The sequence below is a fragment of the Nerophis ophidion genome, linkage group LG13 (assembly GCF_033978795.1).
Source record: "Nerophis ophidion isolate RoL-2023_Sa linkage group LG13, RoL_Noph_v1.0, whole genome shotgun sequence".
NCBI classification, from domain to species: Eukaryota; Metazoa; Chordata; class Actinopteri; order Syngnathiformes; family Syngnathidae; genus Nerophis; species Nerophis ophidion.
This window is the reverse complement of record NC_084623.1, coordinates 36,786,448-36,801,575: the sequence shown is the minus strand read 5'-3', so window position 1 is coordinate 36,801,575 and position 15,128 is coordinate 36,786,448. Positions and strand designations below refer to the sequence as shown.

Below are 15,128 nucleotides of genomic sequence, written 5' to 3'. Positions count from 1 at the left end.
CATCTTGAATGTTTAAACAAAAGTCAGTCTGTTGCTGTTGGGGGGCTGGTGGGCAGAGGGGTATTAGTACACACTAATGTGACGTGCAAGAAAGGCTGTTGTGTTCAAGGTCTCATTGTCTGCTGGGGCTTATTTTGGTGGAGTGATAAGTACATGTTTGTCTGAAATGTGCCCAAAATAAATACAAAAGATTCTATTCAGTCCCAACACAAAGAACAAAAGTGTTTTGTTTTTTTCCAAATTTTTATTTCAATATAAATAGTAACAATAATGCGCTTGTACAATACATGGCCTTATGTCGTGTCATTTCATAATACCAAAAGAAGAAATGTATCAAATGACTAAAAGGATCATTCTAACATTATAAAAAATAAAAGAGTGCTTGTTTTTGTCTTATTTCATGGCTAACGTCCGCTTTTGGAATGTTTGTGACAAGTTGGGAATGGATCTGACGTGTTTCCACTGGCTTAGTGCGATTTGTCACGTTTCCGTAATTACAGTGGAACCCGTTTTGGTCGGACTACCATTGACATAACCAGAATTAGCCCCGTTGTTGTTGTTTTTTTTACAATTTCCCACCATTTGTGCATATTTTATTGCTTTTATATGATATTTTATACTCTTATTTCACTGAGATGCTGCAGTCATTTCATTGTATACTCGTATACAATGATAATACATGCACATCCATCCATCCATCCATTTGTCTACCGCTTGTCCCTTTCAGGGTAACAGGGGGGTGCTGGAGCCTATCTCGGCTGCACACAGGCGGAAGGCGGTGTACACCCTGGACAAGTCGCCACCTCATCGCAGGGCCAACACAGATAGATAGACAACATTCACACTCACATTCACACACTAGGGCCAATTTAGTGTTGCCAATCAACTTATCCCCAGGTGCATGTTTTTTGAGGTGGGAGGAAGCAAGAAAACTCCACACAGAAAGACTCCCGAGCCCGGGATTGAACTCAGGACCATTTGTATTGTGAGGCACATGCAATAACCCCTGTTCCACCGAATACATGCACAAATCTTTTCTAAAAGTGTAAAAAAAAAAAAAAGTTAAAATCCAAGTTAAAACTGCCATGCTTTTATTTTGAAGCTTATTTTGCACTGAACAGTAAGTCACTGTTTTATTGATGGGCAACTACACAGTAGCCATGTTGCTGTTGTCCTTCACTCAGCTCAGATGGCAGAGTGGCCGTCCAGAAACTTGAGGGTTTCTGGTACAAATCCAGCTTCCGCCATCTTAGTCACTGCCGTTGTGTCCTTGGGCAAGACACTTCACCCACCTTGCAGCCAGCCGGTGTGTGAATGTGTGTTGAAGGACTCCCATGTAAACAAAATTGTCACGCCCATGGGTATGTTTCGTTTTGGTCATGTTCGGTTTGGTTTTTTGGACATTCAGTTCTTGTTCCTGCACTTCCTTGTTTTTCTTATTTCCATAGCAACTCATTAGTTTCCACCTTGTCTTCACACCCCTGTCCTCAGTTCTCACACCTGTTAACAATTATCATAGCTATTACTTAAGCCACAGTTACCAGGTAGTCAGCCTGGCAACTTCATTATCCCTCAACTCCTTTCATGCCATGCCATGCCTAGTTTCCCTCCCGCTCATGCCATGTAAGTTTTGGATTTTTGTTATGTCACAGTTGTTGAGTTTTGTTTGTTTGTTTCATAGTCATGCCTTTGTGCTAGTCATTTGTTTTCAGTAGTCAAGTTCGTTCTCCGCCATTGTGCGCGCCATTTATTTGCCTTTTTGTTAGTTATAGTGTTTAATAAATAAAAATGTACTTACATTCTCGCCTGGCTTGTGCCAATTTTCGTTTGCGTCGGAGAAACAATCCAAGTCACAGTCCAAGTCGTGACATAACAAAAATCCAAAACTTAAGTGGCATAAGCGGGAGGGAAACTAGGCATGGCATGAAAGGAGTTGAGGGATAATGAAGTTGCCAGGCTGACTACCTGGTAACTGTGGCTTAAATAATAGCTATGATAATTATTAACAGGTGTGAGAACTGAGGACAGGGGCGTGAAGACAAGGTGGAAACTAATGAGTTGCTATGGAAATAAGAAAAACAAGGAAGTGCAGGAACAAAAACTGAATGTCCAAAAAACCAAACCGAACATGACCAAAACGAAACATACCCATGGGCGTGACAATTTTGTTTACATGGGTTATATGGGTTAAAAAGGTTAAAAAAGACCCTTTTTTCATAGAAACAATCCAATTGGCTGATGTGGACTTAACACATTTTGAATAAAGATAAAAATATAGTGGACAGGTTGTTGACATAAACGGGTTCCACTGTAAAACCCCCCCTAAAAAAAAAAAAAGAAATTGAACGGCTGACAATAATGATAGTATAATTTCACACAAAAAAGGAATGTGCTCAAAAGTCATAAGTGTTATGATTTTTGAGAAAATTATTAAAATTCCATCTTAGCAGACTGTTGTTGAATATAGGCCGGTGTTCATTTTAGGCGCAACGTCCAATGAAAAGTGTTTCTTCCGCAACACCGTGGATGTTATTGCACGCCCGCTCAGCTGTGAGAATTCATCCAAACGCCGTTGCTCCTTCGCCCGCTCAAGTGTCTCGTGGTGGTGACTCGTGACCTGCCGGCTTTTTGTGGGAAGAGGAAGATCTTTAAAAGGGGCTTCGGCCTGTGATCGATCTTGCCCATCAAGCCTCTCTTTATTTTAAAAGACCCTTCTCCTCCTCCGCCGCTCTCTCATCTGTCACTTTCCCTCACGTCACCCCCTGACCTCGTGCGCGACTACAAAAGGCCGAGAGGCCGTGCCTCGCCGACCAAAACGTCAATGAGAGACAGGGAGGAAGACGGAAGAGGAAAGGGGGGGCTTGCGTTTACAATATAATATAACCCGCGTACTTATTTTCCCCGTCTTTGCTTTCTTTGCCTCTAGAATTTCTCTCCATCTGTGGGTCCTCGAATAAAATGGCATGAAGATAAAATCAGCAATGTCCTTTTTCCGTTTCCCTCTGGGCAGAAACGATGAATTTGGCGCTACATGGAATTTCATCAAGTATGTCCTCTTCTTGTGCTTAGGATTGAGGTTGGCCGTCTTCAAAAAAAAAAAAGGAGTGGGCTTGAGGCCTTCAGGAAGTGATAAGCGCTGGTATCTGTGCTCTCTATCATCGTTCTGACGTGACAAAAACGTCCACAGATTTTGGTCTGATATTCGTCCTGCGGTCCCTTCTTATGTGTCCTCCACAAGACGCGGTCATTGCAATGTCCTAATTGGCTTTGGTCCCATCGATGAGTCGGCTTGTGTTTAGGCGATCTCGGGTCTTAGATAAGGAAAGGCACCTGTGAAAGTGAAACACCACAACATTACGCCATGTTACAAAGATACAACATGCAGCATGAGTCTTTAACCAGGCATGCGCAATTATTTTGAAAAAATGTGTCAGAGGGCCGCACTGCAAAAACTGAAATGTAAGTAAGATTAAATATCTCAAATAAGGGTGATATTTTCTTACAAACCACGTTTCCATATGAGTTGGGAAATTCTGTTGGATGTAAATATAAACGGAATACAATGATTTGCAAATCCATCCATCCATGCATTTTCTACCGCTTATTCCCTTTTTTGGGGTCGTGGGCGGCGCTGGCGCCTATCTCAGCTACAATCGGGCGGAAGGCGGGGTACACCCTGGACAAGTCACCACCTCATAACAGGGCCAACACAGATAGACAGACAACATTCACACTCACATTCACACACTAGGGACCATTTAGTGTTGCCAATCAACCTATCCCCAGGTGCATGTCTTTGGAAGTGGGAGGAAGCCGGAGTACCCGGAGGGAACCCACGCATTCACGGGGAGAACATGCAAACTCCACACAGAAAGATCCCGAACCTGGATTTGAACCCAGGACTGCAGGACCTTCGTATTGTGAGGCAGACGCACTAACCACTCTGCCACCGTGAAGCCCGATTTGCAAATCATTTTCAACAAATATTCAGTTGAATATGCTGCAAAGACAACATATTTCAAGTTCAAACTGATAAAGATTTTTTTTTTTGCAAATAATCATTAACTTTAGAATTTGATGCCAGCAACAGGTGACAAAGAAGTTGGGAAAAGTGGCAATAAATACTGATAAAGTTGAGGGATGCTCAAACACTTATTTGGAACATCCCACAGGTGTGCAGGCTAATTGGGAACAGGTGGGTGCCATGATTGGGTATAATAGCATCTTCCATGAAATGCTAAATAATTCACAAACAAGGATGGGGCGAGGGTCACCACTTTGTAAGCAAATTGTGGAACAATTTTAGAACAACATTTATATTGAGTAAAACATGCTTGAAACTAAAATATCAACTGTTGCACAGTTGTGTCATCAACACTCAAAGTATAAAACTAATTGTTTCAAGTAATAATTTATTACTTCAAGCATGAAAAAAAAAATCATGATAAATATGAGAGCATATCATTATGTCAAGATAATGGCAGTAGCATTTACCTAATTTAAGAATATTTTTCATTATTATGAGGAAAAAGGTCTCTATTTGTTTTTTCTACTAAGAAAAGTTCACTTGTTACAGTGAGAATATACTTATTTTAAAAGGTATTTTTGGGTTAATTGAGGTTAGCTAATTTTGCTTGTTTTTAAAAGTCTTGAAAAGCCGAATGTTCTTGTTCTATTGGCGAATAAAATACCCCTAATTTTTGTATTTTTCTTTCTTGTTTTTGAACATTAACTTTCAGACCTTCTTAAAAAAACGGAATAAAAATGAAAGAATTAAATAAAGAATGTGGGATTTACAATATTAACTATGGAACGATAAAACACTGAATATCGATAACGTATGAACGTCACACACCCTCTCGATCGACATATTTTACAATCAAGCGAAACGCAACAAAAATGCAACAAACAGTAAAATATGAACGGGGAACATAAAAAATAAACCCACCTACAATCTGATATATCGCTAAAGTTTAGAACTTTGTTGTAAAAAAAATCTCCTCCAGCGTCAGTCCCTGACACCTGCATTTCAGGCTGACACTCTGTGGAAAGGCCCCCAACCCTCACTGCTTGGTGCCTCCTCTGAGCTGCCATCATAACTAGTATATCGTGCAAAAGCGCAGATTCCAACCATTGAAATACTTCGTATAGTTCAAGACTAGAGATGTCCGATATCGGACTGCCGATTTTATCGGCCGATAAATGTTTTAAAATGTAATATCGGAAATGATCGCAATCAGTATCAAAGTATAATATCTACGGATTTTCACACACACACACACACACACACACACAAGTGAATGCCACGCATGCTTGTTCAACAGCCATTCAGGTCACACTGAGGGTGGTCGTATAAACAAGTTTAGCACTGTTACAAATTTGCGCCACACTGTGAACCCCCACCAAACAAGAATGACAAACACATTTCGGGAGAACATCTGCATCGTAACACAACAGAACAAATACCCAGAACACCTTGCAGCACTAACTCTTCCGGGAAAATATAATATACACCCCCACCACTACCACCCACCCCCACCTCAACCCAGAAGCCCCAACCCTGCCCACCTCAACCTCATCATGCTCTCTCAGGGAGAGCATGTCCCAAATTCCAAGCTGCTGTTTTGAGACATGTTAAAAAAATAACGCACTTTATGACTTCAATAATAAATATGGCAGTGCCATGTTGGCATTTTTTTCCCATAACTGAAGTTGATTTATTTTGGAAAACTTTGTTACATTGTTTGATGCATCCAGCGGGGCATCACAACAAAATCAAGCATAATAATGTGTCAATTCCACGACTGTTTATATCGGTATTGGTTGATATCGGAATCGGTAATTAAGAGTTGGACAATATCGGAATGTCGGATATCAGCAAAAAAGCCATTATCGGACATCTCTATTCTTTAGTTTGTAATGTCCGGCAGGCCAGATTGAAAAGCTTAATTTGCCCCATGTCTGCTTAAAACGGACAAGATCGGCTAACAGTGCCGCGCTAATTATGCGAGTTTTTAGAAACATCACAGGCTGTGAGATCAAACCAAAGTGTAATTCACGTTATTTACAGAAATATATGTAAACATTGTAATATAATTGAAAAAATCAGTCCCTTGTTTCCTGTGTAGACAAGAAGGAACAATAATGTATAACAATATATCGGTCATGACCAGTCTCTGCATGACCACTCCTGTTGTTATCGTTCTGGGTTTTGGTTTTTTTGGGGGGTCTGTTATGTCTGTTTCTAGCCCGCCTTGCCGTCCTTCTTTTCTGTTTCATCACGGAAAATAAACGGCATGTTCTAGTGTCTTGAGTATCTTTATCAAATGTCTATATCACTATAGGACGATGCTAAACATGGTAAATATCGAGAGCAAGCCAGGAGCATGGATGCTAATAGCCAAGCTAGCCGCTAAGATAGCTTGAAACAACGCCAACAAATAAGAGCTTAGAGAAATGTAGAGAACTTTTATTGTGTCAGCTTTGTCAAAGTCAGCACACAACACGTAAGGGGAGGGCGGACCGATTCAATAGATTGGTGGTGTCGATACCAAGGGTAGTATCAGTGTATGATCAATACTAGAATGATTAGATTGATATTTCTATTTCTTCAAAAAAATATATTTTGTTTCGGTTTAAAAACACAGAAAAATGATTCACTCGACACGAGGACTTTGAGAGCAAACACCGGAGGATTAAAAAGTTAAAAGTTAATGTCCCAACGATAGCCACACTCACACACACACACTAGGTGTGGTGAAATAATCCTCTGCATTTGACCCATCCCCTTGTTCCACCCCCTGGGAGGTGAGGAGAGCAGTGAGCAGCCTCGGTGGCCGCGCTCGGACACCATTTGGTGATTCAACCCCCAATTCCAACCCTTGATGCTGAGTGCCAAGCAGGGAGGTAATTGGTCCCATTTTCATAGTCTTTGGCATGACTCGGCCGGGTTTTGAACTCACGACTTTCCAGTCTCAGGGGGGACACTCTAACCACAAGGCCACTGAGCAGTAATGAGTAAACAAATGAATAATAGTAGTTTTTTTTTTATTTTAGTTTAGTTATTGTGTACTATTAACTTTGTTTTACTCAAACTGTTGACGGTAATATGAGTATAAGTTACTAGTTTAAAGATTGTGTTGATATTTAACTGTCAATACCACTCTCCATAGATACATTGTAAAAATGTACGGTTAATTCAAGCGATCGGCATCCGTATTGATAGCGACTGATCTCACTCATGGATGATCATATTCGGAATGGGCAGCTTAAACGTTAATTCCTAGTAATTATTATAGTTTTATTGAATCTTTGTTTAGTCAGAGCAAGGCTATTCAATCAATTTGCAATGCTGACCTAGCAAAAAGGCAGCATTAACATGACAGAGATGTTGTAATTTTGAAGTGTGATCATAATGTCCCATCATCTCTTATTTACCAACAATAAATAGTGCTATAGATTGCTCTCAACAGTTCAGTTTACAAATTGCTCTTAATGTTTAAGATGGACAAACCCTTTTCAAGCATAAAACATACAAGGAGAATGTCTGTAACTTGTCGACGACACAGCAGACAGCGGACATTAATGGAATCTTTGGTGGTGTTTTTCGGTAATTAAAATTAATACCATTATGAGTTATATATAAACCAAACAGTACATTGCACTTTTACTGCCATCTAGTGTCTACTTGTAAGTCTGCGGGTTATAAAACGAGTAAAATATTAACACAATATTTGTTTGCAAGACTGTGCTTTTTGATGTTAAGGTTACAAGAAACACCTAAACCATTAATAACAAACTCATAAAATTCACAAGTTGATCCAATGTTATTGAAAGCTTCAAAACATTGCAAATTTTATCGCAACTTTTGCATATATGCTTCTATAAATTGAGGCATTATAGGCCGCAACAATCACAAAAAAAGCCTGCAAAATTCTGGACTGAGAAATAACCAATTGGACAGGTTGTACAAAATCTACAAATGCACTGTCAAAGTGCCCTCGAGCACGGCATCAAACCCACAATCTGCTCAGGAGCCTAACAATGATGCAAAAATATACTTAATAAAATAAATACTAAGAAAAGATGGCACTTTTGAAACACTTGCATGGATCACTGAACTTTGCAAAAAGTCTCACAGATCAGCAAATGTCCAAAGTATTATGGAACACATGTGTCAGCTGTGACAATCCTGTTATTTTCTAGCGGCAGACCCCCCCAAAAAAAGTTTCTTATGGTCCATTTGTGCAACCCTACAGTCCATGGGGTCCTCAAATGCGTTCAAGACCATAGTCCAACACAACTGGTTTAAGGTGAAGTTTCACTAAACCAGTGCTTCTTAATTATTTTCTGTCATGACCCCCACGAGGCACAGACATTTTTCTGTGACCGCCATGATTTGAATTACTATTGGGAACTTGTTAAGCATCTGAGATAACATCTGCAACAACTGAAACCAATTTCAATGTTAAGATTATTGAGTCAGTGTGTAACATTCAGTCAAGTCTGTTCAGTCTGAAATGTTCAGGAAAACAAGTGCAATTTATTCACCGAGTTGTACATTTTTATAAAGCTGACATTAATATTGAAAATATTTTAGAAATGTAAACATTGATCGCATGTTTCCAAAAGGACCTGAGATTAATTTTTTTGACTGTTTTGTGAAAAATGTGCAACAATATTTTATATTGTAGCTTATCAGAAAGGATAAAAGCTCATATTTACATTTACTTTAAGTGTGTTAAGTTGGGATCTGTATTTTTGAATGCTGCAAAGGGTAGTAGATTGTGATATAGGATCAATTTTAAAGGCCTGCTGAAATGAGATTTTCTTATTTAAACGGGGATAGCAGGTCCATTCTATGTGTCATACTTGATCAATTCGCGATATTGCCATATTTTTGCTGAAAGGATTTAGTAGAGAACATCGACGATAAAGTTTGCAACTTTTGGTCGCTAATAAAAAAGCCTTGCCTTTACCGGAAGTAGCAGACGATATGCGCGTGACGTCACTGGTTGTAGAGCTTCTCACATCCGGACATTGTTTACAATCATGGCCACCAGAAGGTAGAGCGATTCGGACCGAGAAAACGAAAATTTCCCCATTAATTTGAGCGAGGATGAAAGATAAGGATAGTGGGAGTGAAGACTAGAAAAAAAAGGCAAGGGCAGTGATAGCGATTCAGATGTTATTAGACACATTTACTAGGATAATTCTGGAAAATCCCCTATCTGCTTATTGTGTTACTAGTGTTTTAGTGAGATTATATGGACCCTTAAAGTCGGAGGGGTTTGGCCACGGGTGTGGTGACCGCCAATGTCTTCGGTAGGAGGAGGTTAGTCCGCAGCTGCAGGAGGACGCAAGCTCCGCTCATAACTACAGTAAGAGTCGACTTATTACCACAATGTTCTCACTGAAACCTGCCGGTTGACATGTGGTCGGGAATCATTTTCGCTTGACCGCTCTGTTCCATAGTAAAGCTTCACCTTCGGGAAATTTTAAACAAAGAAACACCGGCTGTGTTTGTGTTGCTAAAGGCGGCCACAATACACCGCTTCCCATAGAACCAATTGCAAAAGATTCAGCAACACAAATGTCCAGAATACTGTGTAATTATGCGATTAAAGCAGACTACTTATAGCTTGGCTCGGGCTGGAAAAAAATGTCCGCTACAACCGGTGATGTCAAACGCACGCGTCATCATACGCGTCATCATACCGCGACGTTTTCAACAGGACACTTCGCGGGAAATTTAACATTGCAATTTAGTGAACTAAAGAGGCCGTATTGGCATGTGTTGCAATGTTAATATTTCATAATTGATATATAAACTATCAGACTGCGTGGTCGGTAGTAGTGGGTTTCAGTAGGCCTTTAAGGATTTTCTTATGGTTCATAAATGTTTTTATGGTATTGGTATATTTGCTTTTACCCTACAAACAAACCTTTACGGGCCCTGAAATCCTCCGGCACTCATCTCCTAATCATTACAAAAATCAGGACACAAAGTCACGGATGGCATCTTTCCACCATTGTGGCCCCCGTCTATGGAACAGCTTGTCGGAGGACCTCAGGACTGCAAAGAACGTTCATGTTTTTAAGAGCAGGTTTAAGACCCAGCTTTTTGATTTGTCTTTTACCTATTAATAATTGATTTTATTGAAGTCATCCGTACTTTACTTGTTATCTTATTAGTTATGCAAGCGTATTTATTTATCAAATATTTACTCTATATTAATTGTATTTATGTACTAGTATTTTTTATATTCATATGTCTTCCTTGTATTTAAACCTTTATCTCTACTCATGGTTCTTACTATTTTACAGGTTTCACTATTTATACTTTCCATCGTTCCTCAGAGGGAGCCATCTGCATGCTGTGGGGGTGCTATGTGTCAGGGTCCTGGTGGCCATGGTCTGATGACCTCCTGGTGCAGATGGCTCCTGTTATAGTGTTAACTCACGTCTCTCCTTTGTACTCAGCCATGCATTCATATGTGTGTATAAGAGTGTGTGTGTGTTTGGTATTCGTGCCCGTACATGCATGCGTATGTGATATATTTGGGGATCTGGGTATTGTTTGTAAAGCCATTTGCGTTGCATTTCTTTTATGTATGAAAAACGCTTTAAAATGTTTGTTTGATTGATAAAGACCATGCTCATGTCGTATTGTTGCTATGGTGTAACCACAGACTATGGGCCTGATTTACTAAAGGTTTGCGATTACTAAAACACGTGCAAACTTGATAGCATACAAAAAGCTAATTTGCTAAACGTGGATTGTGTCTGTTGTGTCCCTGTCTGAAAAATATATGCTGATCATCAAAAAGCACAATACCAGGAGGCGAAAATGCAACTATATTATACAGCCTGCCGAGTGTGATTTATCAACACTCATCACCGTTTTGGGTGTATTATTTACGTTTTAATTAGCACGTTTAAAAAGGATGCCCAAACTGTGACAAAAGGAGTGCTTGTACTGCAAAGACACGTGATGGACAGTATCATCCGCCTAAGAGTACGTTTCAACATATGACAGTCAAAAATAAAAGATATTGGCCACATCGTCTAATCAGCAATATCCTTTTATAATTTTATATCTGCTGGGTGACTTAAGAGGCTGATTAAACCGAATTAAACTGATGTTTTTGCTGTCATTTAATATTAATTTAATGCTGTTTGTTTCGTCACATAGAATAAATATTACTAACATATATCCAATATTATGATAAAAACTTCTTGAAGTATGTATTTTCTGGGTCTTGATCACAGTAGTGCAGTCTCTCTCTCATGCACCTCAGTCACCTTGTGGTTAAAGTGTCCACCCTGAGCCTGGAAGGTCCTGAGTTCAAATCCCAACCGAGTCATACCAAAGACGATGCAAATGTGACCCATTGCCTCCCTGCTTGGCACTCAGCATCAAGGATTGGAATTAGGGGTTGAATCTCCAAATGATTCCCGAGTGCGGTGCATGCTGTTGCTCACCACTCCGCTCACCTCCCTGGGGGTGAACATTTCACCACACCTAGTGTGTGTGTGACGAACGTTGGGACTTTAACTTTAATCTAATGCACCTTCAGCGGTAAAAAAACAAAACGAAAGTGGTGTCATAGTATATTTTTAAAAATGATCCTAATAAGTGGTAGATGTCTCCTGCATTTTTAGAAACACAGTTTTAGGATCTGGTGAGTGTTTCTTGCAGCATGACTGCAAGAATGCAGAGAAGGGCAGGCAGAATGCAGGTAAAACTAGATTTGTTTGACACACGAGGCAAAGAACACACAATTAGCGCACACAGGGCAACAGTCTTCAAAGTAAAATGATCCAGCCCCATGTGCAGGGCAGGTTGGCTTATAAAGAAGCCTGATTGGCAACAAGTAACAGGTGTGTCTCGAGTGCCAATCAGAGACAGGTGTGGGAGGCAGCGCTCAGGAAAGAGGCGCAGTCACCAGAAATAGAAACTAGAATAAGAGCACTGGACAGGAAAAGAAACAGGATGTTGATAACAAAACCAAAATAGTCATGAAGGATCATGACACATAGCAAATAGGGTGAAACCAAATACTATGTATACTTTTGGGGCTTTTTATTGTGGTTATTGTCACTTGTTTTCATTGCCACTGACCATGACTCCTTTTTCTTTTCATTCCTGTCACAAACGTATCTCACCCTCTTTTGTTAGATCTGTATACATGTTTCTATCTACTTACTACTTCCATGGGGTAGAACAGTTGTTGATTAAATCTATCACTGCTACCACCTTTTGCATCGGTCAAACATGAGTTGTAGAGTGCAGACACAAATCATAAAAATCTCCCCTGACACCTCACCGACGCGCCCCAACAAATGACGTAAGCGTGTTCCCAAGCTCTGTCTTCTTAGCACTATCGCTAAACAAAGGCTTTGCGGTTGGGAAGTTGTTGCATAAGCTTCCACAGGCCACATTTCACGGCTGTGAAAATGCACACCGAGGTGCACTGTTTCATGTATAGAGGCATTTTTGATCTCCCCTAACACGGCAAATACTTCAACAGCTGCTATATTATTATTCACTACCATGTACAATGGCATGCTCAGGTTTTTGGGGAATACAAGCTGTCTCAAAGCATTGTTCTGTTTTAGGTTGAGCTTGCCCACCAGTAGTTTGCGAAGCGAATGTCACAGTGAACCCCGTAAGATTAAAGGGGAACATTATCACCAGACCTATGTAAGCATCAATATACACCTTGATGTTGCCGAAAGAAGACCATATGTTTTTTTAACCAATTTCCGAACTCTAAAAGGGTGAATTATGCGATTTAAATGCCTTTCAATTGATAGCCTGTCGGAGCAATGAGGTCACAACGTGACGTCACATCGTGAAGCGGATCCGTAATTTTCTCAATCTCATTACACTCACCAAGTCAAATCAGCTCTGTTATTTTCCGTTTTTTCGACTGTTTCCCGGCTGCTTGGGGACATAATGCCTCGTCGGTGTGTTGTCAGAGGGTGTAACAACACGAACAGAGACGGATTCAAGTTGCAACAGTGGTCAAAAGATGCGAAAGTCCCTCGTTTGTTCTGGCAACTGTACCGACGACAGCTATGCTACGACAGAGGAACAGAGATGGCAAGAATGTGTGGATATCCTGCGACACTAAAGGCAGATGCATTTCCAAAGATAAAGTCAACAAAATCACAAAGGTGAGTTTTGTTGATGTTATTGACTTATGTGGAGTGCTAATCGGACATATTTGGTCATGGCATAAGTGCAAGCTAATCGATGCTAACATCGATTTTACATATTGTACATATTGCATCATTATGCCTCATTTGTAGCTATATTTGCATCCAGCCTTTCCCTCCACCCACATTTAATGCCAAACAAACACATACCAATCGTTGGTTAGAAGGCGATTGCCAAATTCGTCCGCGCTTCTTCCCGTGCCGCTGTCTGTCGTGATATGGCTCAAAAGCTTCTGTTTCTTCTTTAATTTCATTTTCGGTACCTGCCTCCACACTCCAACCATCCGTTTCAATTCATGCGTAATCTGTTGAATCGCTTACGGCGCTGAAATCCGAGTCTGAATCCAAGCTACTATGCTATACCTTTCTGTACTATCCGCCATGTTTGCTTCTGGTGGCTTCACGCAGTGACGTCACAGGACAATGGACGGGTGGATATAGCGATGGTGTAAATCAGGCACTTTGAAGCCGTTTTTCGGGATATTGCGTGATGGGTAAAATTTTGAGAAAAACTTTGAAAAATTAAATAAGCCACTGGGAACTGATTTTTATTGGTTTTAACCATTCAGAAATTGTGATAATGTTCCCCTTCAAACCAAAACATCCCCTGTCTCACTGGCTAACATCAGCTAACAGCTAGCAAGACCTCACTTCATTTTCCCAATAATGGAAACGAAGAAATTGAGTGTGAAAGACAGTGCTAAGAAAAAGAAACAACTGATAATAATTTAATAAGTGAAATAAATATTCTGTAAACTTGACATGTATCCGACTTGATGAATCCGGACAAGCTTGTCTGCAACCTTCTAAAGTGCATTGAGTCGATAACGACAGCGAAGGACGTTAAAATATTATCTAAATGGCAGACGGTTGTTCTTGAAAATATGGAGAAACAGCTCGCAGGAAATACCGTAGAAGTCCACTTTTCAAGGTAAATGCTCTACATTATTATAACATTTCTTCATAAAACTACTGTAGCTGTTTATAGTACATTCAATTCTATTGTTTAAATACAATATTAATTAAATTATAGTTTGTTTTTCTAATTAGAAAGCATGTTACATGTTAAAAACTGTGACGTTTTGGGGGGCCAAACACTGATTAAATGAATATCAATTGATTTCAGTGGGGAACATTGAATTGAGATATGAGTATTTTGGGTTACGAGCAAAGTCACGAAACCGATTGCACTCTTAAAACTAAAACTCATAAGCTGAGGTAGCACTGGACTTTTCTATTTATAAGCTCCAATTTTTATTATATGCCGGTTGCTGTTTGCTGCCTCCTTGTGATGTGTGTGCCTTGCTCTTGCCATATGCAGAGCATATGAAGAACTGCGCAAAGAAACACTTCTCCAGTGAGACTGAATGGATTATATTCTGGTTGTGTTTGGTGGGCCCTGCTATAGACCATCACTATCTTTTACACTGGGACATGAAGCTGCACTGTTAAACGCTGATTCTCCGGCTGACCTCAGTCCGGACACCTGTTTGTAATAGCAGTTCTGCCAGAGGCCATTAGGATCTGTCCACCTCCTGAAAAGACCTTTCTTCTGTAGCTTCAAGCCCAACTGCATGTTGCTGATTAATCAAATCAAGATGTACAAGACAGGACTTGTCATGATGCTTAAGTGTATGAGAGCGCAAGTTTAGTCTTGGTTAGCGCATTAACGCTTGGACTGTAGGTGTTTTAACACAGCAATGGATTAGAGACTGTTTTCATATCTGGAAACCGTAATCTTTATTTGAGACATTTTACTGTTTGTAATTTTTTAAATATATTTGACATTGATTTGATCAGACTTATTGGACCACTGTCACACTCTTAAAGGGCATTGTCTCAAATGTATGGAGCTGATTGGTCAATCCCCTGAGGACCCAAATTGTAAACGACAGTTGCTGTAA

The 15,128-nt window shown here is 40.1% G+C and overlaps 1 protein-coding gene across 2 annotated transcripts in view; it reads right to left on the bottom strand.

Annotated features, from left to right (window-relative positions):
- Positions 1-237: 237 nt before the first annotated feature.
- pax3b (paired box 3b) overlaps positions 238-15,128 on the bottom strand; it is a 68,266-nt gene continuing 53,375 nt past the window's right edge. For both annotated transcript variants that reach the window (XM_061918865.1, XM_061918866.1), the window contains exon 9: positions 238-3,330. In XM_061918865.1, coding sequence (XP_061774849.1) covers positions 3,296-3,330 — 35 coding nt within the window. In that variant the 3' untranslated portion in view covers positions 238-3,295. The remainder of the gene's footprint in view (positions 3,331-15,128) is intronic.